The sequence below is a fragment of the Bison bison genome, unplaced genomic scaffold (assembly GCF_000754665.1).
Source record: "Bison bison bison isolate TAMUID 2011002044 unplaced genomic scaffold, Bison_UMD1.0 scf7180017864056, whole genome shotgun sequence".
Taxonomy (NCBI): Eukaryota; Metazoa; Chordata; class Mammalia; order Artiodactyla; family Bovidae; genus Bison; species Bison bison.
This window is the reverse complement of record NW_011494628.1, coordinates 158,140-185,451: the sequence shown is the minus strand read 5'-3', so window position 1 is coordinate 185,451 and position 27,312 is coordinate 158,140. Positions and strand designations below refer to the sequence as shown.

At 44.6% G+C, this 27,312-nt stretch overlaps 1 protein-coding gene across 3 annotated transcripts in view; it reads right to left on the bottom strand.

Moving 5' to 3' along the window:
• The window catches only part of MTUS2 (microtubule associated tumor suppressor candidate 2), a 72,475-nt gene extending 56,202 nt beyond the window's left edge, over positions 1-16,273 (bottom strand). For all 3 annotated transcript variants that reach the window (XM_010835888.1, XM_010835890.1, XM_010835891.1), the window contains exons 1-2: positions 16,012-16,273; positions 4,124-4,190 (exon numbers count right to left, since the gene is read on the bottom strand). In XM_010835888.1, the coding sequence (XP_010834190.1) occupies positions 4,124-4,190; positions 16,012-16,065 (121 nt within the window). In that variant the 5' untranslated portion in view covers positions 16,066-16,273. The remainder of the gene's footprint in view (positions 1-4,123; positions 4,191-16,011) is intronic.
• Positions 16,274-27,312: the final 11,039 nt, after the last annotated feature.

Here is a 27,312-nt window from a genome sequence, read left to right as displayed (position 1 = left end):
GTTCTTTACCACTGAGCCACCTGGAACTCCTCCAACTTTTATATAAGGGAGAAATAAACATCTACTTTGAGTAAACTCCCATTCTTTAGGGAGTTTGCTATTTGTTCTAGAACCCAATCCTAACAGCTATAGCTTACTGATGAATTAACATAATTATACTCTAACCTATGTCTGGACAGATGCATACTAGCATCTTTCATCCTTTTGCGTGGAAGTCACCTGATGGGAAAAGCCAACTCATTGGAAAAGATCTTGATGCTGGGAAAGATTGAGGGCAGGAGGAAAAGGGGGCAACAGAGGATGAGATGCTTGGATGGCATCATCAACGATGGACATGAGTTTGAGCAAGCTCTGGGAGCTGGTGAAGGACAGGGAAGCCTGACGTGCTGTAGTCCAAGGGGTCGCAAAGAATCAGACACAACTTAGCGACTGAACAACAACATATAGAACTGGAAGAAAAAGCTATTTTATTTTGTTCACCTGATTTTTTAATCTATTAAATTAAAAATTATCACCAAATGTGATGGTGATGCTGGAGATGCTGTAGTAAAATCACATACAATGAGTAGAAGAATTCTAGACTCGGGTTTAAGACTCGACTCTGTACACACTAGCTGTATGCTCTTTTGGAAGTCATTTAATCTTTCTGAGCTTCAATTTCATATAAGAGACACCAGCACCTACTTCACAGAGCAATCTGAATGAATGAATAAATAAAACATATCATATGACAGAGCTTGGTAAGTACTAAGCTCCTGGTAAATACAAGGGATTATGATCATAAATTGGAAAACACATTTTCTGTATAAACCCCAGGAGGTAAAATCATCTCACAAATATACTTACAGTGGGGTGTGTATATGTAAGCTGTTAGTTATAAACAAGAGCAAATTGACATTTTCATTCTATTTAGTAACTTAAGAACATAATAAATAACAATCCAGTGCTTACTATCACAAACTTAGATTACTATCATACCTTTGTATCAAAGCTCTTGGAATTCTTTAATGTTTTTATTTCATGTTACAGAAAACATTCAGGTATTGTTTGCTCTGTTTCAATATGCCAACTTGAATCCAAATGTAGACTTAACCACTTAGCTTCCTGTACAACACTTGAGAAGCTTTGCCAGAATGACTGCTTTATTAATCACTGCTTTCGGTTTTAAAACTACATTTCACATTAACATTTCTAAAGTTTTCGGGTCAGATGAAAAACGCAAGTGCGAGCTAAGTCACTTCAGTCTGACTCTTGGTGACCCCATGGACTGTAGCTGGTCAGGCTCCTCTGCCTATGGGATTTCCCAAGCAAGAATACTGGAGTGGGTTGCCATTTCCCTCTCCAGGGGTACCTCCCGATCCAGGGATCAAACCTGAGTCTCCCGTATTGGCAGGTGGATTCTTTACCACTGAGCCACCTGGATAGCCCGCCTGGCACATACTAAGTACCTAATAAATAACTGTTTAATGAATGGATGGACTGAGATTAAGGAGAACCAAGCTCTTCTTCTTGGTCCTTACAGACACTCAGCTTTAGATACAATCTTTGACCAAGTCTGGATTTACTGATCTCTCAAGTGCAGTGAGTAGACAGACTATAGTCACTAAGGCCTGGACCTCCATCACAATGTGCTGACTGCACCTGCTACATAAAGTGCTCAGAAAACTGCTGAATGCAGGAGGGGTTCTCTATGTCTGGGCAGTACCTTGGCCAGGTGCCTTGGCTAGGTGAGGTACTGGTCTTTGTCCCCTGGAATTCCTAAAACCCTTCTGAATTCCTGGGTGACAGGAGTGTCTCTCATATTTATAATGAGTCCTTCTGTGACTGAATTTATGCTAAGGAGGTGACTCCCTGAGGCACCTAGAAAGCCTCAGGATGGGTGGGTCACAGGACAGACCAGGCCATCAGAGGACTGGAGCTTCTGGGCCCCCTCACCAACCTCCAGGGAGAGGGGCACTGGAGGATGGATTATAAAAACTCTGGAACAGTGGGCTTCAGAGAGCTTCCAGCTTGGTGAACATAGCCAGGTGCCCTCTTCACTTCAAAGGAACACCGCTCAGGTCAAGACACCAGAATTCATGATGTTACAGTTAACGGCTGGTCCCCCCTGCCCCCCTGTCTTTCCCCCTCACAAATGCCGCCTCCACAGTGGCTCAGGGACTCACAGCTAAAGCGCACTCTGGAGCCGAATGCTGGGCTGAATGGCCTTCCTTTCCCCACACCCCATGGCTTTTTTACTTTGCAGGTGAATTCTGGTGCTCCTCTTAGCACTAATGCAGAAATCAAAGAAGACTTCCATACAAAGCCCCAATGTGATCCCTGAGGGGTTCCTCCTGCACTCAGAAGCTTCGGGAAAGCACAGGGGGTAAGGGCACTGGGTTCGGTACATTTCACCCGCTGGGTCAGGACGGACACCTGGATCTAACGTCTGCCCAGGGGGAGCAGACATGTCTCCTGGCAGGCACTCACCCCACAGTGGAAGAGTTTGTCCTCCGTCTTCAGACTCAAGGTGCTACACACCTCAGAGCTATGAGTCACCTTGCAGACTGCCCTGTCATCACTCTCTTCTTTAATCAAATTTCTTTTTGATGAAGGAGAACCCGCGGACACGGACGTGAGCCAGCGCACTCTGCCAGGACCTCAGTCATTTCCTCCACGGCCCAGGAACCACCCAAGAGCCCGACCATTGCATGAGAGAGACACGCGTGTGTGGACTGGGGCTTCACCTGAGACCCTCACCAACACTGCCGCTTCCGGTCCTGCGCATCCATCCCACTGGCGGGCGTGTGGGCGCCGCACAGGTGAGGCTGGGGAGGGGCCATGACGTGAGGCCTTCCCCACAGGACTGCTCCCCTAGGAGGGGAGAAGAGGCCACGGCCGCCCTGTCTCGATGGCAGAGGAAGTGGAAAACTCACGGTGAAGAAACAAAACACAAACTTGAAGGTAAAAATAATGGCTCAGATGGTAAAGAATCTGCCTGCAATGTGGGAGACCTGGGATTGATCCCTGGGTGGGGAAGATCCCCTGGAGAAGGAATTGGCAACCCACTCCAGGATTCTTGCCTGGAGAATCCCATGGACAGAGGAACCTGGAGGGCTACAGTCCATGGGGTTGCGAAGAGTCGGACACAACTGAAGCAGCTAACACTTTCACTTCTAAAAAGAAAGGGTGGGGGAAACTGAAAATCATGACCCCATCCACCATGCATCCTGGGGGCCCGTGTTCTCCAGGGAAGTCTGGCCTCTACACTCGATGCCTCACAGCTGACCCAAAAATGGGTGCCACCCACCTAGGATGGATGGGCCTGTTCAAGGGCCTTGCTGGCGGAGGAAGCCATACCTACACAGGTGGGCCGCCCCCAGGACCACACTGGATGGAGGAGGATCGCTCCTCATAAAGAGAAGAGCATGCTGAGGGAACTAGGTCATGTTCATGTCACCTCTGCTGGAGTAAAGGATCCCAAGAACAGAATGGGATCAAGTAATCGGAATGTGGCAGATCCTTGGTCTGACCTATGGCCAAGAGTGAAAGTCTATGATGGAAGATATCCCAGGGTCTAGGGGTCATCCCGTCACTGGCAAGGTCTCCTATGGTTCAGCCAGAATGACACCATCCTATCGGCCAAAGAGGAGGAGTTTCGAGATGTACCCTAGCATTGTTACAGCCATCCAGATTCACATTCTAGATCACAATGTTTCACGGCGGGGTGAACAATGGCAGGAAGCATCTTACCGGGAGCGCTCCAGCTACCCACCAGAGCTGAGCTGCTTCTAGGAGCTGTGCCTTCCCTGGGGCAGAGGGAGGGATCACACGGGGGGTGCGTGTCACCCCACACAAGGCAGATGCAGAGATGCGCTGCCATCTGTGAGAAGTGGAGTCAAGCCTGATTAGTTCCACTGTGAACTGGTAGCAAGCTGCCTTTATGACAACAGAGATGCTGCAGAGAAATCAGTGCCCCGCCCCCAAGACTACAAGAACCCACCACTGCTCTGGGGAAGATGCTCCCATCTGTCCAGGCAGGTCTGCTCTGGTTATTAATCGAGACACAGCTGCTTTTGTTACATGTTCACATACCAGGAAAAAGACACCCTCTTCCCATTCCTCATGCCGAGGCCCCACTTACCAACTTCATCCCTGATGTTTGCAAGTTCGATTGACAGCTCTTTCTCTTTCACAAGGGCACTTTCATTCTGAAAAAACAAAACGGACACCGAGATTCCCCTTGTTTGAGGCTGGATAAGGACTTTCATATGTTTAACTAATGAATCACATTAAGCAAATATTTATAAGTCAAGTCCTTAAGGAGATAATTTTCTCATTAGATAAGCATATACAAAACTTAACAAAGCCAAGTATGACTCATTCATTTGTACCACATTCAAATCACAAAGCTTGTCATACAATATTAATAATACCCTGTAGTTGTACTTTTCTCTATATTCTACTCTGTGGACATCAACCTACAGTAATTCTCTGCATGTCTACACATTAATCTACTGTTATATATTATTTTTACATTTTTAATTATTGTCACTATTAACGAGATTTTTGACCATGAAAATGCCAATGCCATAGCTCTCTGACAGACAGATGTTTATTTTACCAAGTCTCCTTAAACTTACCCTTTCGTCCATACACGCACAGCCAGCTACCTAATGAACACTGAACAGAAAACCTAATACGAAACATTTCTCTTTGTCATAAGATCAACACCTAAATTAGAGGTCTCCAAGTATTTTGTTCCACTCTGTGCATTGGAAGAAGAAGAGGAAAACTCCCACTCGAAGTATTATTTACTGCAAAGAATGCCATTTGTCACTAAATGACTGCTTACTTGTTTTCAAATCAAATTCCTATTAGGACATAAAACAGAGAAGCAGTTGAAGATACGAGTCAGCATCAAGACTTACATTTGTTATGATTTTATTATTAATAATAACTAGGAAAGATGTGTTCTGTAAATTCTCTTCCAGTGAGAGATGCCAAAAATACAGGCCTTCAAGGAAAGTTTCTTTCACTCTGTAGAATGCACACCCAACGCAAACATTTCCCAAGAGGGAATTTTGGCTTAAATGGATACCAAATATCTAGCAGAGATATCATCAAGGCTGCGTGAACACTCTTTCTTTCATAACCTCCTCTGACTTTGATGTCAGCACCTCCGGACAATCTGGGCTGAACGAGAATAGACAGTCGTCAAGATTGTGTCCCTGTGTCTCCTGCATTTAGACCCTGGTGACATGTGAGCTACTCTGGGCCCATGGCAGGGTCTCAGGTCATACAAAGGGCATGTGCTAAGCAATACCAGAATTTCATGCCAAAATAAAACTCTGAGAGCTATTTTAGTCACAAGCATTAACAGTGATTAAGTCACGGATCTCTTGAGACTAATGCAGCAACGATATACCCTTTGGGGGACAGTCGACCCCACCTCACTCATGAAGCTCCCACCTCCCACCCCAGCCTGTGGCATCCTTGCCCTCCAGGAACTTGAAGGCAGGAGACCACCTCTGAGAGCACATACCCTTCCAGTGCCACGCCCACTGCACAGGGTTATCCTGATGGTTAAATAAATTAACATAGGTGAAGCAGTTAGAACAATGCCTGGCACTTATACCCTCTATAAAAAGCGTTGCTTGTTATTACAACTCTGCCATTTCCTTTGATTTTATTTGCAACTGGATGACATCCTACAGATAAGAGGTGCTTTTCCATATTGAATATCTGAAAGTGTTGAGAATTTGCATTTATCTCTTTTCTCTCTCTCTTTTTTTAAAGCACCTTCCTGGCTCTGTTGTGATTCTACTCTAAGTTCAAAGACTAGAGAGTACAACACGGGGAAAACATTTAATCAGACTGATCACAGGGACAGGTCCTTGTTTGAACATCAGCAGAATACAGCCAGCTGACTTGTTACTACAAATTAAGAGAGCCTGATATTCCAGAGAGGGTAAACTTCAGTATTTACCCTGAAATGATCTCAAACTACTGAAAAAACTAACTTGTTTCTGCTCCTTCAATATCTCCAAAGTCGCTTCAGTCATGTCCAACTCTGTGACCCCATGGACTGTAGTCTGCAGGCTCCTCTGTATTTTCTAGGCAAGAATACTGGAGTGGGTTGCCATTTCCTTCTCCAGGAGAACTTCCCAACTGAGGGATTGAACCCTAATCTTCTATGTCTCCTGCATCAGCAGGCAGGTTCTCTATCACTAGCGGCACCTGAGAAAGAGACATTTTGAATTATATCCCTGGTACCTCAGCTGGTAAAGAATCCGCCTGCAATGCGGGACACCTGGGTTCTATCCCTGGCTTGGGAAGATCCCCTGGATAAGGGAATAGCTACCCACTCCAGTATTCTGGCCAGGAGAAGAATTCCATGGACTATATGGTCAGTGGAGTCGCAAAGAGTCAGACACAACTGAGGGACTTTCACTTTACATCCTCAATTTGAAGCACAGTCAGAGAACTGAAATACTAACCTTATCAGAACAGAAATAGCATCACTCACGATTCACTCTTGAGCTGCTGAGAGTTACAAAGACTTAGTCGAGGTTGCAAACGGAACAACCAGAACCTAACAAAAAATCCATAAGCCAACTCTGACTGCTAATCCAAAGCCAAGGTTTCCCTCAGCTCTTGTAGCAGCCCTGGGATGAAGCCCTGGGTGGATGGTACCCGTACGTGGGTATCCCGCATCACCAGCCATCACACCCCACTTTCCAGCCACAGAAGCCTTGGGGACATGGGAAAGGAGGGGCTTGAAGGTCCAGGGAGGACAGGCTTCAGGTAGAGACGGTGCTGATGATGTGGGTGAAGATCCTTAGATTTGAATCACTTGGATGAAAACGACACTGACATGTGTGGTCAGGCCTGCCCCACCTATCTTTGCTTGAGGAGAAATGCAAATGAGGGAGCGAAAGAGAAGAAGGAAGATAAGAAAAGGAGGAGGCGGGAAGGGAAAAGAGATGCAGGGCAAACAGGAGGGAAGCCAGTGAGATGAGAGACTTGCACCCTCTACATTCTGGGAAGCAAAGATGAGGATGATCAATGAAGATCCATCCTGCCCTCATGCCCAACCTTCTGCAAAGGCAGATGACCAAACCAATGGTCTCAAAGTCATCAAACAGCTCATCAAGAAGTGTCAGCTGCCAAACAGAAGCAACAAATCTGATGGCTAAAAAGTCAAGGGAAATAACTAAACTCGGGAAAGGTGTGCTGATTGTGTGTCTGCTCATTTGTGTATGACTCTTTGCAACCGATGGACTGTAGCCCAGCAGGCTCCTCTGTCCATGGGATCTCCTAGGCAAGAATACTCGAGTGGGTTGCCATTTCCTTCTCCAGAGGGATCTTCCCAATCCAGGGATGGAACCTCTGTCTCCTGCATTGTCTGCATTGGCAGGCGGATTCTTTACCACTGAGCCACCTGGGAAGCCCATGCTGATTACTAGATCAACATTAACACTGACCTTGATCAAACACTGGCGATCAAACCAGTCAATCCTAAAGAAAATCAGTCCTGAATATCCATTGGGAGGACTGATACTGAAGCTAAAACTCCAATACTCTGGCCACCTGACTGGAAGAACTGACTCCTTGGAAAAGACCCTGATGCTGAGAAAGATCAAAGGCAGGAGAAGGGCATGACAGAGGATGAGACAGTTAGATGGCACCACTGACTCGATGGACGTGAGTTTGAGCAAGCTCTGGGAGTTGGTGATGGACAGGAAAGCGTGGTGTGCTGCAGTCCATGGGGTCACAGTCAGACATGACTATGCGACTGAACTGAACTGACCAAACACTTCCTAGACACCAGGCACAGCACAGGGTAAGCCTTTTGCTCACTTACTCCTCCAAATATGGTCAACCGGCTCCATGGTTTATTTTCCATTCTGGAGGACAAAATTGAGGCTCCATGGTTAGGAAATCAGCCAAGTAACATGCACAACTATCCAGGAAGTGGCAAAGCAGGAGGTTCAAGCCAAGGTCTACACTCTTCATCAAACACTAACACAAGGAGGTTCTCCCTCCAATAAAGACCCAATGTTGACACCCAAATCACACCGATCCCCAGCTTGGATCCAAGCACAAGTTACCAGCAAGCTTTCTACATCTAACTGGAGGACAGGCACTGCCAGCCCCTGATGACTCTGTTTCACTGAAAATATTCCCTGGCTACATTCACATCCCATCCACCCCTGCCCTCCTTGGCAGGGTATTTGTCCTTGGTGTGGATTTGCGGGTTGCACTTCAGTTCATTTCCCTTCCAGCCTACATGGGGCTGTAATACTTGATAGGGTAGCTGTTTAGCTTTTCCTGGTCAGCTTTCTCTGACCCTTTCCGACCGCCTCCCCACGCGTCCCTGCTGAAGACGCTGGCGCAGCTCTGCTCCAGGGGGCTGGCCAGAGCAGTCGAGCTGCAGCCCTTCTTCCTTAAGTGCCTGTTTTTGAAATGACATAACTCTTCTAATTTATGAATTCTCTGCATCAATTAAGTTCCTCTTGGTTTTCTTCGAGCCAAACCAGAATGACGTGATGGAATGAGTCAACAGCTTGGACTCCGGGGACACTGCTCCTCAGGCAGTATGAGAACCTAGAGGGAATTTCCACTCTCCACTCCCTGCCTCGTAGAGTCACCCTTCCAACCCTTCGTGGCTCAGCAGAGCCCAGCATGGCCTGAAGTTCTGCTGAGTTACCAGGAGTGAGGCTGCCCCGAAGGTTCCCTTGGAAAGGCTTTCACACACCATCCTCCTTCCCCCATCTTCCACCCTAAGCCAGATCCGGGGTGATGACACAGCGGATGGCTGAAATAGGAGCAAGGTCTCCTCGATGGGCCAGCGTTAGATTAGTGCTTCCCTACATGGGGACTGAGTGGAAAATTCCTCACTGGTGCCAAGCACACGAGCCCCTGCTTTCACTCCAACAGGCTAAAAATAGAGCTCAGTATTAGGCATCCAAGCTATCCTAATGATACAGTCCAGAAATCGCCAAGTCCAAGAAGGTTGTTCCTCTAAAACAACCATTTACTCCACGATGGGCTTAACTGGAAAGGGGACGCTTGTAGAATGTTCGTCTTGGCCCCATGGCAGGAGTGTGTCTTTTTAGCTGCCTCTGTGATTCGGCATGTCTCCTTGACACTCCGAGTCCTCTTGTGTCCCCAGCATGGCCCGCTGCACCTGCAGACGGAATCCCAGAGGCTCCCCTCCATGAACATCTCAGGCTCCCCACCACCTCTCACCCTATCAGTATGCTACAGGGAAGCCCAGTTTCTCCTTAGCCATGGCGCTGCAAAGTCTTGGGGAACACTGCCCTCGATCTGTCCTGGTTACAGAAGCCTGGCAAAGTATACAACCTGCTCATCACTCTGTGAACTCCAAGCAACTGAATGTGAGGCCAAGCCCCAAGCAAGCCTGCCACACTCTTTTATCCTAACATGCCTGGTCAACAGGGCTGTCTGTTTAGGCGGCTAGTGCCGCCCGTGTGAAACTGGGGATGACAGGAAGTGAAAAAGCCCATTCTTGTTAGTTAGCATCGCCCATGTGACCCTCCCTTGGGCATCAGCCACCTAAGCCCCTCCCCACATTAGGAACCAACAGAACAGCCTGGTTTTTATTAAAATTGAATATATGTGTTTTGAATGATCATCGACATATAAAAGGTTGAGTGAATCTGAGGAGTTTTCACCCCAACTGATCCAGAAACAGGAAATGTATCCAACATGGCACATATTTACTGAGCACCTATTACGTAGCATGCTTTCCTGATGGCTCAGGGGTAAAGAACCCTCCTGTCAATGCCGGAGATGCAGGAGACTTAGGTTCGATCCCTGGGTGGGGAAGATCCCCTGGAGGAGGGCATGGCAACCCACTCCAGTATTCTTGCCTGGAGAATTCCATGGACAGAGGAGCCTGGTGGGCTACAGTCCACGGGGTCGCAAATAGTTGGACACGACTGAGCACACACATACACCACTGGCAGGCAGACAAGCCAGGCAGGATACTTCTGCCTTCAAGAAGCTGAGGAGTCTCCCAAAGAGTCAGTAAACAAACAAGTAATTACAAAACAACATGACAAAACTCAACTCGGCAGGGCCAGCCTGGGGACTTCCTGAGACCAGAGGATGGGTAAGCAGGGGGCTAGGAAGGGAGCGCCCCAGGCAAAGGTCAGGAGGGCCAGCAACACCAAACAGCACTTTGGCTATTTCTGGGGACCTCTGTCACCCCATAAGATGGGCCCTTCTTGCCAAGTCTGCCTCTGGTTGGCAACTCTCCCGGAAAGAATGCTTGACCAGCTATAAGCCTGCTGATGAAAACTTCATAAAATTCACTATAGTTTTGAGTGTTTTTGTCAGCTTCCTCCTCCCCACCTAATATTTTTTTTAAAGGACATATGTATGTACATTTAAAAAATATATGTTGTTGTTGTTCAGTCGCTCAGCTGTGTCTGAGTCTTTGCAGTCCCAGGCACTGCAGTATGAGGTCCATGGACAGGCCTCCCTGTCCTTCACTCTCTCCTGGACTTTGCTCAAACTCATGTCCATTGAGTCGGTGATGTCATCATATACATGTATGTATGTATGTGTATATATATGTATACATATATATTTAAGTTTAAATATGCCCAACTAAACTTCCTTATCTTTTTAGCCTGCCCTGAAATCAGTGTAGATCAGGAAAATTTGATCACCTGAGCTGGGCCCCTTTTTCCCAGGCTAAACAAAAGAGCCTTAACAAGGAGTTAAATTTAAAAATCTATAGAATTCTGGTATTTGAGGAAACATCCAGATCCTTTTTATTGTGAATTTTTGAAACCCAAAGTGATATACCTACACATGTAATTACAAAGAGCTTAAAGGAATTTTTTTTCATTCCTCCACAAAACAATATTGCTTCTCACCCATGAGGGTTAATTCCACATGGTAAAATTTTGTCTTAATAGGGAAACATTTTCTTTTATATTTCAAAACAAACCAGCCACCAGGTGACGTCAACAGAACACGTAAGTCTTCAGTGTCGCTTTCATACTGCCTTTGGTGAATACAGCATTCATTTTCAATATTAATATTGTGAAGATGGGCCAGATCCCTAATATAGCACTGTGGAAAATTCCTTTGGGAAGTGGACTGACCTTTTATTCATTTCAGTTATTATGGCTTTAAGGGAGCACTGATGCCATGCTTCGACTTAATCAATAAGTACTATTTCTTTCACATATAATTAGCACAGGCCACTGTATTTTATGTCTGCTTTTCTACTTGGAAATCAAATTTAATACAGACCGGCTGAAGGGAAAGCATCATTCATGTTTAATATTCTTAAATACATGTCAGTGTCTACTCGTGTGGAAAATGAGCAAGGCCATATCTGGTTTCCCAAGAAATCAGATGAAATTCCAAGATGCATCATTCCAGCCTTTGCCCTTGTGCATGTTGGGGTATTGGGCTCCCAGGTGGCTCAGTGCAGGAGACACAGGAGATGCTAAATTGATCCCTGGGTCAGGAAGATCCCCTGGAGGAGGAAACGGCACTGCACTCTAGTATTCTTGCCTGGGAAATTCCATGGACAGAGGAGCCTGGCAGGCTACAATCCATGGGGTCAAAAAGAGCTGGATATGACTGAGTATGCATGCATGCTGGAGCATTGGTAGCTGGGAAACATCTAGCTTACCTAAGAGGCTGCAGTTAACAGGGGGTGTCAGCCCACATGTGGATTACCAAGGAGCAGTTAGGAAGGACAAAGACTCAGGGGCCTCAAGGAGAAGAACTGTGAACTCAGAGGAGTAAGGCTGGAAACTTCTGGATTCCAGAGCAAGCAGAGGGAAGGAAGATTAGCCAGAACCATGATTTTTTTTCACCCATTTATGACTCACAGAAGAAGTCTCTTGACCTTTCCGGATTCTATCTTCTTTTAATGACCTTCCCAAATTTATTACTGTCCCATCACCTAAGCGTAGCTGGGAGAAGCAGTGAGGTGCCTTCCCCTAATTCACACCCCTCCCAAAAATTTAGAGAAAAGGTAAGTTAGATTAGCCTCTGAGATGACAATCAACACAGAAAACATCAGGGTAGAGATATGCAAAGTAAGCCCGAAAGGGACAGGACTGTATCTGAAGCAGGAAGAGGGGGTGTGGTGGGGCGGGGGGATATGTAGTAGAAGAAGCAAAGCTGTGGCAGCCTGGAAGAGGCGGTCACCAGGGCCAGTGACAGTCACACATCACACAGCCTCCCCGGTAATCTCAGGCAGGGCGGGTAATGAGACCTGAGGGCACTGGATGCCTAAGTAACTTGTTGACTCAGACTCCATCCTCATCAACTACCTCTTATGAAGCTAGACTTTGACGCTAAAAAGAAATCACCTGTCTAATCAGGCTCGTAAGCATTCATTTGCTTGTCAGTTATAGTTCTTATTGTTAAAAAACGGGCTGGCATTCTAGTTGTACATCTAGTTGATTTCCCTTAGTAACTCAACGTTTCTAAGAAGGACCAGCTCTGGGAGGTGTCTGTATGTGCAGAGCTGCTGGCTTCAGCCTGGACCACACTGAATACACCGGTGGACGGACTCCTGGGGGTCCATCTGGGCATCCCAGGGGGCTTCATGGGTCACAGCTTTCCCTTACAGATACCTGTGGAATGAGTCTCTCTACAGACTGGCTTCCTGCTCAAATCCCAACATGGATCCCTATCTCTTCTTAACTCAAGTTAAAAATCAGCCTGGGTTTCAGCCTGGTAAACATTCCCCACACTCCCTATGAGCTTGTATGTACCAATACTGACTCTCACCTTTCACCTACGTGGGCTAAAACATCTTTACTCCAGCTCCCTTTGCTTAGAGTTACTGTCCTTCTCAAAATTCTACCCCATTCCTCAACATGCAAGTCATGATCCACTTCTTCCAAGAAACCTTGCTTTTGATTCCAGCACTGATTTCTCCTTTCACTGGATTCCAGAAACAGGAATGGTGAGGACCACATAACTTTCACTTAACGATATTTCAGTCTCGCTCTACTGGTTTTATTGCCCTGTATGTGTTACTGCTGCCTGCCCCACTCGCATTTTCTCTGGAAAAGGTGGAAATACAACCAAATAACTGGTAAACTCCATAGGGCAGGCTGTGCCTTTTAAGAATTCTTTGCTAGTCCCCAAAATAACTGGGCACAGAGCAAACCAGCAAGAAATATTGTTGATGCTTTTACTCGTGTTTTTAAACTTAAAATACTTAGGCATGATCAACTTTTAAAAACCATTTGTTCATTTAACAAACTTTTCATGCATTTTATACTCTAGGCAAAATTCCATACTTCCTCCCAATAAATTAATGTTAAAGAATCATCTTAAGATTATTATTTCTTAGCCCACCTCTGAAACTGATTACCTAAAGGTCTCTTTAATTGTTTAAAGATGTTTCAGAACATCTTTGCCCACCCTAGGAGCAACTGTTAAAGGCATTTTTGCTTCGCAAAATAAAGTTTTCTATTTTGTGTTTGTACAGAGTATGGGTCAGTGGGGGAAGGGGTGTTCCTTTTATTTTTTTAAGGCTTATTACGATGGACTAAGGGCTTCGCTCGTGACTTAGTGGCAAAGAATCCACCTGCCAGTGCAGGAAACACAGGTTCGATCCTTGGGTCAGGAAGAACCCCAGGAGAAGGAAATGGCAACTCACTCCATCATTCTTGGCTGGGAAATCCCACGGACAGAGGAGTCTGGCGGGCTACAGTCCACAGGGTCACAAGAGTCGGACATGACTTAGCGACTAAACAACAACAAGATGGGCTGAAGTAATCAGAAACAACTCAGTGACCATTTCATCAGGTCTCTTTCATGTTGATCCTGGGATTGTCAGAGCTGATGAGCAGACTACAGGATTTTATGGTGAAATTTAAAGAATAAACTAATTTCCAGAGTTTGAGATTGGACTGGAATCCCGTAACAGTCCTAGAAGTAGCATGCCTGGCCCAACAGGTAACTACTGAATAAACTACCAATTCTGGCATACCATTTAGGAAGTTATGCTGAAAGGTGGGTAACTAAATAAAACAAAAATTTTAATTAAGAATGGAAAGCCCTAATCCCTGAGATAAGCACCTATGGACATAACATCTATAAAACCTGCAATGGGCATATCATTCTAAAATATAGCAAAGATACAGCAAGAAATGTCACTGTAAGCTTAAGGAGAAAGTTGAAAGTTCTGTGCAAGTTTTCATTAGGAAAGAATAACTAGCCTTAAGTGTGACATCTCAAAGCTAAAACATTCGAAAGTCACTTACATCACACTGCTAAAGAGACGAAACAGCATTTATCTTTCTTAAAATCTCCAATTTAAAGACTGACACAGGGATAATATTTTTCAAGGACTTGATGTGAAACAAAAAAGGAGGACGGATTCACTTTAAAATATATTTTCTTGAAAAAGACTTTTCAGTTCAGTTCAGTTCAGTCGCTCAGTTGTGTCCGACTCCTTGAGACCCCATGAATCACAGCACACTAGGCCTCCCTGTCCATCACCAGCTCCCAGAGTTTACCAAAACTCATGTCCATCGAGTCGGTGATGCCATCCAGCCATCTCATCCTCTCTTCCCCTTCTCCTCCTGCCCCCAATCACTCCCAGCATCAGGGTCTTTTTCCAATGAGTCAACTCTTCGCATGAGGTAACCAGCTTTTATTTCTAAAACTTTTATATCAGAGCTTAGAAATACGAACATTATAATACTGCTGTACATGTAGCATATCCTTCCCTTCTATAATTATTACTGTTACAAGGCTTTCTTCAAAACCACTTGGTGACCATTTCTCTTGAAAAAAGGGCTTAATCACTTCAATGTTGGATTCAAATGCAGAAAACTGAGTACAAAATGCTGCATATTTCTATTTGTCTAAAGCACATAAATGTGTACATAAATATTTTAATTCAGTCTTGGTGGCAAAAACCAATCCCATTGAGATAGTCATTTCTACTGGAAAAGAAGGAACAGGTGACTTTTAATGTATCAGTTTAATTTTCCTAGGTGGTGTATAACTCTACTTTGGGTCAGAGTTCACCCACAGAACTAGTAACCAATTTTTCCCAAGTGACCTCCTTCTAAGGAGTTTTATATTAAGCCGTTTATTTCTCTTCACCTGGTCACATACTAGACCTCAAGCTATATAACTGACGCCCACAAGTAGAAAGGAGGCAATTTCATCCTCCCGCTAAATTCCATTTCATGCATCTTTGAGAAATCCAAACATGTGTGATAATAAAACATATCACAGAGGCAAGAGTTCTTGCCAGTACATTTCTAGTTGTGAAATTAAAAGCATCTCCGAATCCCTCTGCAAGCTCGAAGTCAAATGTCAATAGCAAAGAAAGGCTTTGTGTTGGAACTGTCATCCAGCGCTTGCTCACACTCTGGTCTCCGTCCCCTGGCTGTGAATTTCCCTTCCAGTGAAATCTGGAACACACCCTCAGACTCTCTGGCTCCTTAAGTCTTCACCTCTGTGTTCTGCATCCCTACGTAATGCAAACACATACAGAGAGCAGAACTGGACGAGGGATAGTTGGGGGGAGGCTTGCATCTCTGACCTTAAGCACAGAAATTACAAGGATAGATGCTGTTTGTCACAGAGAGTGGCAAACTTTCAGAGTTAGCGGTTGGCCAAGAGAAACATGTCTAGCTCATCTAAATTCCTCCCCGCCCCCCCACCTGGAATGTCTCAGCTCTAGCAGGTACATTAAAAGGCAGTCAGAATATTCCAAGGATTTCTTGGCAGTTTGGATTTCATGATGTTGGAGCAGAGCCCTCAACATTTCAGGAGAATGCAACAGTTACATCGGAGGCTGCAGAAACACAATTATGTAAGACACTGCAGAGTAACAGGGCTCACGACTCAGCACAGGGAAGTATACTGCCAGCCAGGGCAGTATATCCTGTTCCACTCACAAGACAAGTGCACACACATGCCATGGCGGGGGACAGAGACAGAGGCGGCTGGCCCTTTGGAAGGAGAGGGGAGGGGCGGGTGTGGGAGGCAAAGTACCGTCTTGTCCAGGCACTGAAGGCAGTTATAAGGCTTGCAGCAGCAGTGGCCCATCCCGGCAGGCTGGCTGGCAGGGGGACCTCCTTCATTCAGCGTGTCAGCGGGTAATCCCTAAGGCGAGGTGATGGCTCAGGAGAGAGGGGAGCGCCGCTGGGAGCTGTCACAACTTCCATGTGGTCCCCTTATTTCTCCTAATAACTTCAGGAATCCGGGAGCCCGAGGAAGGAGAAGAGGAGGAAGAGCGCAGGGCGGCCGCGTTAGGTTCCTGCTGCGGGGAGACTGAGGGCGGGAGCCAGGGAGGGAGGGGACAGGCGGAGGGGAGGGTCACTTTGCCACTGGAGTCCTCCCCGTGAAGCGAGTCAATAGTCGCATAACAAGCAGGTACCGATGCCTCCCTCCTCCTGGAGGGGATCTCCGGCACGCCACCCCCACCCTCCCCCGCACGACGCAGACACGCCTGGAGAGGACGCAGGAAACACAAAAGAGCCGGGCGTCCAGGGATGCTCCGGGCTGAGGACCGCGCAGAGGGCTGGCAGAGATGCAGCTCTGCTCCAATACTGGCTTTCTGTGTTCCCTGAGAATTAAAAATATTTTTCAACGCGATGTAGATGGCCTTTCCTCCCTGCAACCCGCCTCTCAGGGCATCGTTGCCTGGCCGGGAACCACCCCATCGCTCCCTTTCAAATGTGTGTGCCAAGAACAGTTTCTGCTTCATTGGAGGAAATCTTTATATTTGAAATATAATTGTGAAATCACTTGTCTGGGCTGACAGTCACAAACTGTTCAAGTGGCTTAAGTAATTAAATTTGGGGTGTGGGGCAAACACATTTCCTGGGCATATCAGCATAAAAGTCTTAGAGGACTTGATCTTTCTGGGCAATCCGCAATTTTTCAAGCAGCTGAAAATCAAAAAGGGAAGGGGGTGAAGTGAAGGGTTTTCTTTCTTTCTTTTTTTTAATTTCAAAAGAGACATGGTATTTTAAAAATATGTTTGTGTAATCCTTAAAACAAGAGATTCATATATTTATAAAATTAACTTCAGACTTCCTGATACCTCAAAGGACCAATCCTGAAATTTACCATCTGCAGAAATACACAGTTACATTTTTGCCCATCAAATCTGCCTAAGACAGTAAGCAGAAAACAGTTAAAATTAGATAATTTTACTAACTTGAGATTTTCCAAGAAGATTTTAACTGAGTAGCACAGGCTATTTAGATTTGCTTGTAGAGAGGTCAAGGATATATCCAGTGATTAAATAAGAACAGACAAGAACGTTTGCCCTAAACTTGAAAGAATAAGCTCAAATCTTTAACGCTAACAAGTAAACTGACATAATTCTTTCGGCTGTTTATATTAAGATTTTAAACGTACATACACTTTGACCCAACAGATTGGCTTCTATTCAACAATGACACTCACATATATAAGTTGGAGTAGACTCTTGAGAGTCCGTTGGTCAGCAAGGAGATCAAACCAGTCGATCTTAAAGGAAATCAACCCTGAATATTCACTGGAAGGACAGATGCTGAAGCTCTAATGTTTTGACCACCTGATGAAAAGAGCTGACTCACTGGAAAAGACGCTGACGCTGGGAAAGACTGCAGGCCAAAGGAGAAGGCCACAGCAGAGGATAAGATGGTTACATAGCTTCACTGACTAAATGGACATGAGTTTGACCAAACTCTGGAAGACAGTAAAAGACAGAGGAGCCTGGCATGCTGCAGTTCATGGGGTTCCAAAGAGTCAGACACAACTAAGTGACTGAACAACAACAAATACACAAGAGTAAATGCAGAGGCTATATACAAATATACAAGAGTATATACAGAGGATATCCAGCACCTATCCATCGTATGGAATTGTGATACATTGTTTCATGAGATAATACTTTTATAAACTACAAAGCAAAACTATACACACATATGCATTTGTACAATATATGTCTACAATCAAGTACAAAGCCACTGGAAAAAATGCCATTCATCCAACAGCAGTTGGTCCTTGGGGAATGGAATAGGAGTGAGGGATGGAATTTCCACTGTTCACCATCTTGCCAGCACCTATTCCTTTGATTGTTTTCAGACAAAGTGTATCAGGAGAAGGCAGTGACCACTGCCTGGCTCTGTGATGTCAGGAGGTAGAGAGCTGCTGCCCTCTCACAGGCTTGGGCTTCCCACATGGCACTAGTGGTAAAGAACCCGCCTGCCAATGCAGGAGACATAAGAGACCCATGTTCAATCCCTGGGTCGGGAAGATCCCCTGGAGAAGGGCATGGCAACCCACTCCAGTATTCTTGCCTGGAGAATCCCATGGACAAAGGAGCCTGGTGGGCTACAGTCCATGGGGTCACATAGAGTCAGACACGACTGAAGCAGCTTAGCACACATGCACACACACACACGCACGCATGCACACAGGCTTGTCCTCCTTGGGAGGGAGCTTGGGCAGACCTCTCAGAGAGAGAGGAGCTAACAGGACCTGGGCTGAAAACTGTTGCTGGGACTTTCAACACTTTGAGAGAAAAACCTTATATTGCAAAAGCGATGGCTTGGTACCCGCATCTTCACAGCAGCACTGATCACAATAGCCAAGATGTGGAAGCAACTCAAGTGTCCATTGACAGAGGGAATGAACAGAATGTGTCCATCCATACAATGCAGTATTACTCTGCCTTAGAAAGGAAGAAAATTCTGTCACATGCTACAGTGGATGAACCTTAAGGACACTGAAACTAAAAAGTGAAAGTGTTAGTCACTCAGTCGTGTCCAACTCTTTGCAACCCCACGATGTGTAGCCCACCAGGCTCCTCTGTCCATGGGATTCTCCAAGCAAGAATACTGGAGTGGGTTGCCATGCACTCCTCCAGGAGATCTTCCCAACTCAGGGACTGAACCCAGGTATTCTGCATTGCAGGTGGATTCTTTACCATCTGAGCCACTGCAGAAGCCCACTTATACTATGTGAAAGAAGTCAGTCAAAAAAGGCAGACGCTGTATGGTTCTACTTATACAAGGTAGCCAGAGTTGTCAAATTCATAGACAAAAAGTAGAATGTGGTTGCCAGAGGCTGGGGGAGGGGGAATGGGGACAGAGTATCAGTGTTCCAAGATGGAAAGAGTTCTAGAGATTGGTTATACCACAATGTACCAAATGCCACTAAACCCTACGCTTAAATGATTAAAATGGTAACTGCTTTGTCATGTGCATTTTACCACAATTAAAAATAAGAAAAGTGGTGGCCTGCATTCCCCCGGGTATAGCCAGTCCTTGCACAATTGGTATCTGATCACATGAAGACAGAGCAAAACCTCTATTGTGGGCAGAGAAGCAGGACAGGGAGGTTCCGAGAAGCCGACTGTCTCCCCACAGCCACATGTAGAAGGCTTTCTTTAGGCAGAATTGTCTTTCTGCACCCGAAGAAATGGTTTCCATCTAAATTAGGATTTAGATTGCACTGTCCTAGAAAATGATGGCTTATTCTAGTGTGAGGTCTGAGTGTGCTTACTCCAGCAGTGCCCATAGGAGACTAGGAAGAGAGGGGAGGCTGACCCAAAGAAAGATGGATTCGGCTTCTCTTCTTGGCGCACAGAGGGTGCCAAGGGGCCGGGGACTGGCTTTGCTCAAATGGCACATGTGATGAGGTCTCAGAGCAAACAACCCAGATTTTGAGAAATGTACCAGTGTCCTAGAGTTACACCGTGTTTTATTTTTTTAGAAGTTAAAAAAATTTGTAAACATACTCAAAAACAGAGGGATAAATACAAAGAACTTTCCTATATCCATTTCCAGGTTCAACAGTTACCAAGATTTTGGAACACTGGTTTATCAATCCCTTTTTAAAATGTTTTCATATATCCGTCACTCAGATTCAGTCAAAATGTATCAAAATTTAAAACTTTATTTTCACTTGTCCCTTTCCTTTCTTTCTGGTTAAGGAACTTTAAAGCCAAGCCCTACATACTTTAGTATGCATTGGTGAAAATTCTGAGCATTTTTACAAACCACAATGCTGTTAAAATCCCGAACAAAATGGACAATATTTCTTTGTCATCCAATGCTGAGTCTCTAACAACATTTTCCTGGTTTCTGAAGGAAAGTTCTTTTACAGTTGGTTTTCTTGAATCAGGCTCAAACTAGGTCTGCATGTTGTATTAGGTGTTAAATCTCTTTGCCTCCGGTACTGACAGCAGTGCCCTCCCCTCCCCTTCCTTTCTCCCCACACCCGACCCAGCCATTGATTTGTTCAGAAACTGGGTTGCTCGGCTCATAGACTGTCCCACATTCTGGACTTGCCAGTGTGCTTCCTTGCAATGTTGTTTTCTTTGTTCCTACAATCCTGTCAATAAAATTTAGTTCGTGAGACTGAGTGAGATTCCGGGCAACAATACCTCAGATGTGACCTCATGGGCATCATCCTGTATCCTGTCCGGAAGCACAAAGGGAGTTCCATCTTCGGGGATGCTACAGTATAGACGTGATGGCTTCATCTCCTCCATCACAAAGTGTCCCGTCACTGGCTCATCTGATAGTCCCATTTGTTACTGATTATTACTGGAATCAGTGATTTCACTGGGTGTTACAACATGATGTTGTGATTCTACCACCATTTTACATTTATTAGCTAGAATTTTTCTATAAGAGAAGATTTTTTTTCATCAACCAGGGCAATTTCAATTCCCAGCAATACAGGCTGTCCAGGAAAGACTGGATAAATGCTCACAAAAGTGACAATTTTCTGAATGAAGACTTGGGGTCCTAGTGGTACCCAATGAGGTTATTTGCTTTCTCTCACTTTTTCAAAGCATCATGATAAACTCCTATTTTTATGTTAATATATACAATGTGTTTTAATCAAGTACCCTTTTTAGATGCTCAATTGATGCTCATCTCTGACCAATGGGAGCACCTTCTTACTGGCCCCTGTGTCCTTTGGACACAACTCATTTGTCCCCCTTCTCTGCTTTCTGACACAGTTCTGTATCCTAGGCTTATCTAAAAATCTTGGTGATTTCCTGCTACAGACCTGGGACCAGCCATCCCTCCCCTCAGGCACCCTGGTTCCTTCTAGCTGGGGATGGGAATTACACGTCACAATCTGGTGTTGCCTGTTGTCTTTTGAGGCTGAGATTTCCCTGGAAGGAAGTGGTCTTTCCCACAGACAAAACGTCCCTGGAAAAAGTCACTGAAGAAATCAGGATGGGGTCCTAGGACAGGATGACACAGTGACAACTCCTTCTCTCCGGTCCTTTATACATGAAAAAATGCTCAGTGAAACTCACTTTGGAGGAGATAAACTGGACTATACAACATGGCCAACCCAAAGGCTGACATAAGAATTTTCTAGAGTTCCCCTAGTGCATGGATATCTGATAAAAAGGTTGAACTTCTTGAAGGCATACAGAATGAGGGGTTAGACTTCTGTAATGCAGCACAACAGGAAGCTGTGACCTCGCAGGCTGAAGAAATCTGGGACACTTTGATTGCTAATATTTAAAAAAGTCTGAGGACTTTCCTGGTGGCTCAGTGGTAAAGAATCCACCTGCCAATGCTGGAGACACGGGTTCGATCCTTGATCCGGGAAGATCCCGCATGCCTCAGAGCAACTAAGCCTGTGCACCACAACTACTGAACCTGTGCTCTAGAGCCCGGGAGCCGCAGCTACTGAGCCCACACACCCTAGAGCCTGTGCTCCACAAAAGAGAAGCCACCCCAATAGGAAACCCGAGGACCACGACTAGAGCGTGGCCCCCGCTCACCGCAGAGAAAAAGCCCACACAGCAACGAAGACCCAGCACAGCCGAAAATAAATAAATAAAAATAAAATTGTAGATCCTATCATTTTTTAAAAAAATAAAAAAGCTTGAGATGGTTTTCATCCCTGCTATTTTTGCACGGGAGTAAGGAACAAACATTTAGAAAGGTTACAGAAAGGTCTACTGGGATACCTCTTTAGAGAAAACCTCACAAACACTCGATGTTTTACAGCAATAACTAATGACGAACATTAACTGATCATTAGCAGATGCCAGGCACCATGCTTGCGTGTGAAGTGCTCATGTAACAGGGCCATGTGAAGGCAATGTGAAACAAGCCCTGCTATTGTCTTCATTTTGCAGATGAGAAAATGACGCTCAGAGACTGTACATCCATCCGGTCAAGTGTACCTAAGGCTGTGAAATGACGAAGCAGGGTCTTGAACTCAGATCTGACTCCAAATCCATGTCTTTAACACTAGGCTTTTATCTGTAAGGTTTACACAATTATAAGTTTGTGTTATAATCTGGATAAGGGATGTGGGTATGTGTGTGCTCAGTTGTGTCTGACTCTTTGCAACCCCATGGACTGTAGCTTGTCAGGCTCCTCTGTCCATAGGATTTTTGCAGGCAAGAATACCGGAGTGGGTTGCCATGCCCTTCTCCAGGTGATCTTCCTGACGCAGGGATGGAACCCACGTCTCCTGTGTCTTCTGCACTGCAGGCGGATTCTTTACCCACTGAGGCATCAGGGAAACCCGAGATTTCATTTGTGCTATGATCTAGATAAGGCGTGTGGGTATATAAAAATATAAACGGAAATTCAAACACATCTATGAAGTTGCCCCACACTTTCAGAACTTAAATCAAGAGCCTCTACTGTACTGGTTTTCTTTTTTTCTTCAAGGAACATTTACAAACCTATGTACAAATAACTTTAAATTGACATAGTAGAGATCAAAGGCTAAGTCATTGTTAAAATAGTCAACTTTATTATTCCTGTTTCTCTGTCTTGCTTGAACTTGGAACTCTTTACCCACCCCTCACCCCAATCACCTGTCAGATCCAAGGCTCCCTGTGCTCAAACCCACCTGCCCAGTCCCACCACTTCACCTCCTCTGCCTGACCCTCCCACTGGAGTGAATTTTCTCCTCTGTGATTTCATGACATTCTGTTCCATGCAATCATCATTGTTTACATTTGTCTTCCCCCAAATACCATGCCTCCTTGCTGAGCCTCACTCTCGTCCACACCCACAGCACCAGCCACCAGCCTGGGGATGAGGGCCCCGTGACCATCTCCTCAAGTGATGTGGGAAGGACCTCGCCAGAGTGGACTCAGTGGTGGTGGCTTCTTGGCAGAGGTGTTTTCTCAGCCATGGGGCCTCTGGCAGGAAGTCAACGAGATAAAAACTGTCTATCTCACTATGTATTTCAAAAGAAAACCATGAAATACGATCATGAAAGAGTCTCTTACAGATCGTCAAGGCAACCATCTGTTTATTTTGGTTCCACTGTCCCTGTTCCTCCTTTTTCCATGCATTGAAAATGTGAGGTCCTGAGCTGGATTTTGTAAACGGAGCCGCCAGGAAAATATGCGTAGTTTTTACCAAACACAATCCATCTAGAGATTTCAATGCGGTGAGAACGGGCTGGAAAGGGAAAATACAAACCAGAATTCTTTAAACTGGAAATAGTTGATGGTTAGGATCATTTGCATACAGATAACAGATGCTCTGAAACACCTCTGATGTAATAACCAGGATCTAGAATATTAAGGGTATATATAAAAAAAGAAGCAAATGACATATATACTATTCTGTTTTTAGATGCTTGTCAAAAGAGAACTATAAAAATGTCACCTTTCTGTAATAGCAGAGTAGGAAGGCTGCTACTTAGGTATGACAATCTTTTTTGTTTTTCATTTGTTAGTCTTTGACAGTATCTCTCTTTTTTTTTTTTTTTTATCTTTTTAAGTCAGTGACTAAGATGACTACAGGAGAGAGGTCCTCATTAGGTTTCTGCATTATATTCAGAAGAGCTGACTATTCTTGTAAGAGGAGTGAAATTCAACATGATCTTTACTAGCTAGATAAACAGGAAGAAGGCAATGGCACCCCACTCCAGTACTCTTGCTTGGAAAATCCCATGGACAGAGGAGCCTGGTAGGCTGCAGTCCATGGGGTCGCTGAGAGTCAGACACGACTGAGCGACTTCACTTTCACTTTTCACTTTCATGCACTGGAGAAGGAAATGGCAACTCACGCCAGTGTTCTTGCCTGGAGAACCCCAGGGACAGAGGAACCTGGTGGGCTGCCGTCTATGGGGTCACAAAGAGTCAGACACGACTGATATGACGCAGCAGCAGCAGCAACAGCTAGATAAATAAGCTAGACAAGATTGGATAACTGATAGAATCAGATACTGAGATGGTATGCAGTTGGTAAAGCTGCCAAGTGTGTCTGTCTATCTGACAAACGTTAGGTAAGAAGGGTGGTCACTGTGGACCACAAGCAGAATATTAATCAGCAATGTGACTGACTGGCCATTATAGAAAAAGGATGAAAGGATTTGGACCAATCCAGGTGTCTGCCGCAGCGCTCTCACCCTTCTTACTATACTGCGGTGAAGCAGCAGCCTCACCAAGAGCGGACCAGGATCACTGCAGGAATGGGAGGGATGTGTTACTGATCTCAGCATATGGCTTCTTACTTTTGCTTAGACAAGCCCCCAGCATCTCAACCAGGTTAAGTTCTCCCAGAAACCTCTACTCCTCCCTTGTAGCCCTTCTCACCCTGGCAATGAAACAATTCTCTGACCTATCTTCCCAAACAAGGTTACCAGCTCCATGAGAGCCTTATCACTTAGCACAGGACCAGACACACAGTAAGTACCAGGACATGTTGCAGAAATACATGAAAGATTGAGCAGACTCAGGGACTTCCCTGGTGGTCCAGGGGCTAACACTCCATACTCCCCATGCAGGGGGCCCAGGTTCAATCCCTGGTCAGGGAACTAAATCCCATATGTTGCAACTGAAGATCCAGCATGCAGCAACTAAGAGCCGGTGCAGCTAAATAAAATGAATAAAAGTAAATATTTAAAAAAAAGATTGAGCGGACTCACCCCAGTTAAAGCTGAAGAACTTCAGGGCATAGAGACCTGCTAATACGCAACAACACAGCTGTCCCTCTAACATTTGTGGGGTTGGGGGCTTAAGACCCCTGCAGGACACTAATCCTTGGGTCCATCTGCACAGATAACGTCAAGCAAAGACAGAGGAACCGCTCTGACATCCACCTGGACTCTTCTTTGGATTTGGAGCTCTGAAGAAGTACAAGACGGTAAAGGGGCTGCTATCCATTGTTATCTTCACTACATAAGCATGGGAGAAAGTGGACTCTCACAACCACCTTACCACTTTCCTCTCTCTCTCTCTCCACAGATGATAAGACCCTGATGAAAGTACAAAGGCAACCACTAAAATAAAAATGAAATGTTCCTTAATTCTCTTCTTTAAAATGATTGAACAAGGATTTAACAGCTTTGGGAAAATAAACACAGCAAGTAGAACCTAACAGATATAACTGTAAAACATTATGATTGAATTGAGACCAAGCATATCAGCTGTCTCAATGAGGATGGCGGGCTAATTTCACCAATGATAAGAAAAAAGATCCTCAATTCAGCTCACAAGGTGAGACCCAACTATATGCTATATTCATGAGATCTATAAAACAAAATGATTCAGCAAGATAAAATATAGAACGGATGGATGAAGGTATTCCAGGAAAATGAAAACACTATGAAAGCAAGAGTAGCAATCTTGATAGTCAACAAATAAGAATTCAAGCCTAAAATGAACAAAGAATGGTACTTTTTAATGCCCAAAGCCATATTTATAATACAGATAAAACACTTATGAATGTCTATACTTAGAATAACACAGTAACCAACTTTATGAAGCAGATTTATCACTCTTAATTCAAGACAGGTCAGGCGGACAAACAAGCAGAGCAGAGCAGAATTAATTAGGAGGGTCTTATGGGTATATACTGAACTTTGTATTTTGATAATGTAAGCAAATATATCTTTTCATCAAGAGCCTTTAAACTGTTCATAAAAACTCATCATAAAGAAACATCAGTAAGTTCCAAGAATTAGAAATAAGACAGACAACATTCTGATCACAATGCAATGAAAGTAGAGATTATTAACAAATAAAATGAACGTGGAAATCATTAACCAACACTAAAAACAAAAAGGTCATCTATTGAAAATTTTTGAAAGCCTCCTATTAAACACCTCTTGGATGAAAGAGAAACCACAAACTGAAATTTTAAAAAGTTTTAAAAACCACTAAAACCTGCAAAATCCCTAAAATATGGGATATTTTTAAAGCAGTTATGAGAGCAAAATTCATAGCAGGGAATGCTTTCATAAGTGAAAAATGAAAGCATATCAATCAATGGCTTCTATACCTAGCTGGAAAAAACTGGAAAATGGGAACAAAGCCAACCAAGAAAAGGCACTAGGAATGAAAAAGTAGAGACAAAAGCAGAAATTAATGAAGTAGAGAACAGGAAACCAGTAGATTTAGCTGCAAGAAGTTAACAAAATAGCAAACCACTAGCCAACTTGAGCAAGGAAAAAGAGAGAACACACAAATAAACTAAGAAATGACAAGAAGAAAACAGAAAAAATAATCAAAAGTCGTTAACAGGCCTCTATACAAACACATTTGAAATCCTTTATTATATGGATAATATTCTAAAGAAATATAGATTACCAAAATTGGGCCCATTGGAGAACGTTTAAACAGAGCAAATTTCCACAGAGGTTACAGCAACAATTATTAAAGAACTGCCACACCCACAAAAACATCAGGCCCAGATATTTTCACCATTGTCTTCTCTCAAACCTTTAAAGACCTGACAGATGGAGTGTTCTGCAACGTGCTCTAGAGCACTGAAGATGATGGCAGCAGAATAATGCCTTCCTTCCCCAGAAAGATGTCTACTGTCAGAGTCCCTAGAACTTTTGACTATGTTATGCTGCACAGCAAGAAGGAATTAAGGTTGCTAATGAGCTGACCTTAAAATAGGGAGATCAGACCACCTGACCTGCCTCTTGAGAAATCTGTATGCAGGTCAGGAAGCAACAGTTAGAACTGGACATGGAACAACCGACTGGTTCCAAATAGGAAAAGGAGTACATCAAGGCTGTATATTGTCAGCCTGCTTATTTAACTTATATGCAGAGTACATCATGAGAAACGCTGGACTGGAAGAAACACAAGCTGGAATCAAGATTGCCAGGAGAAATATCAATAACCTCAGATATGCAGATGACACCACCCTTATGGCAGAAAGTGAAGAGGAACTCAAAAGCCTCTTGATGAAAGTGAAAGTAGAGAGTGAAAAAGTTGGCTTAAAGCTCAACATTCAGAAAATGAAGATCATGGCATCCGGTCCCATCACTTCATGGGAAATAGATGGGGAAACAGTGGAAACAGTGTCAGACTTTATTTTTCTGGGCTCCAAAATC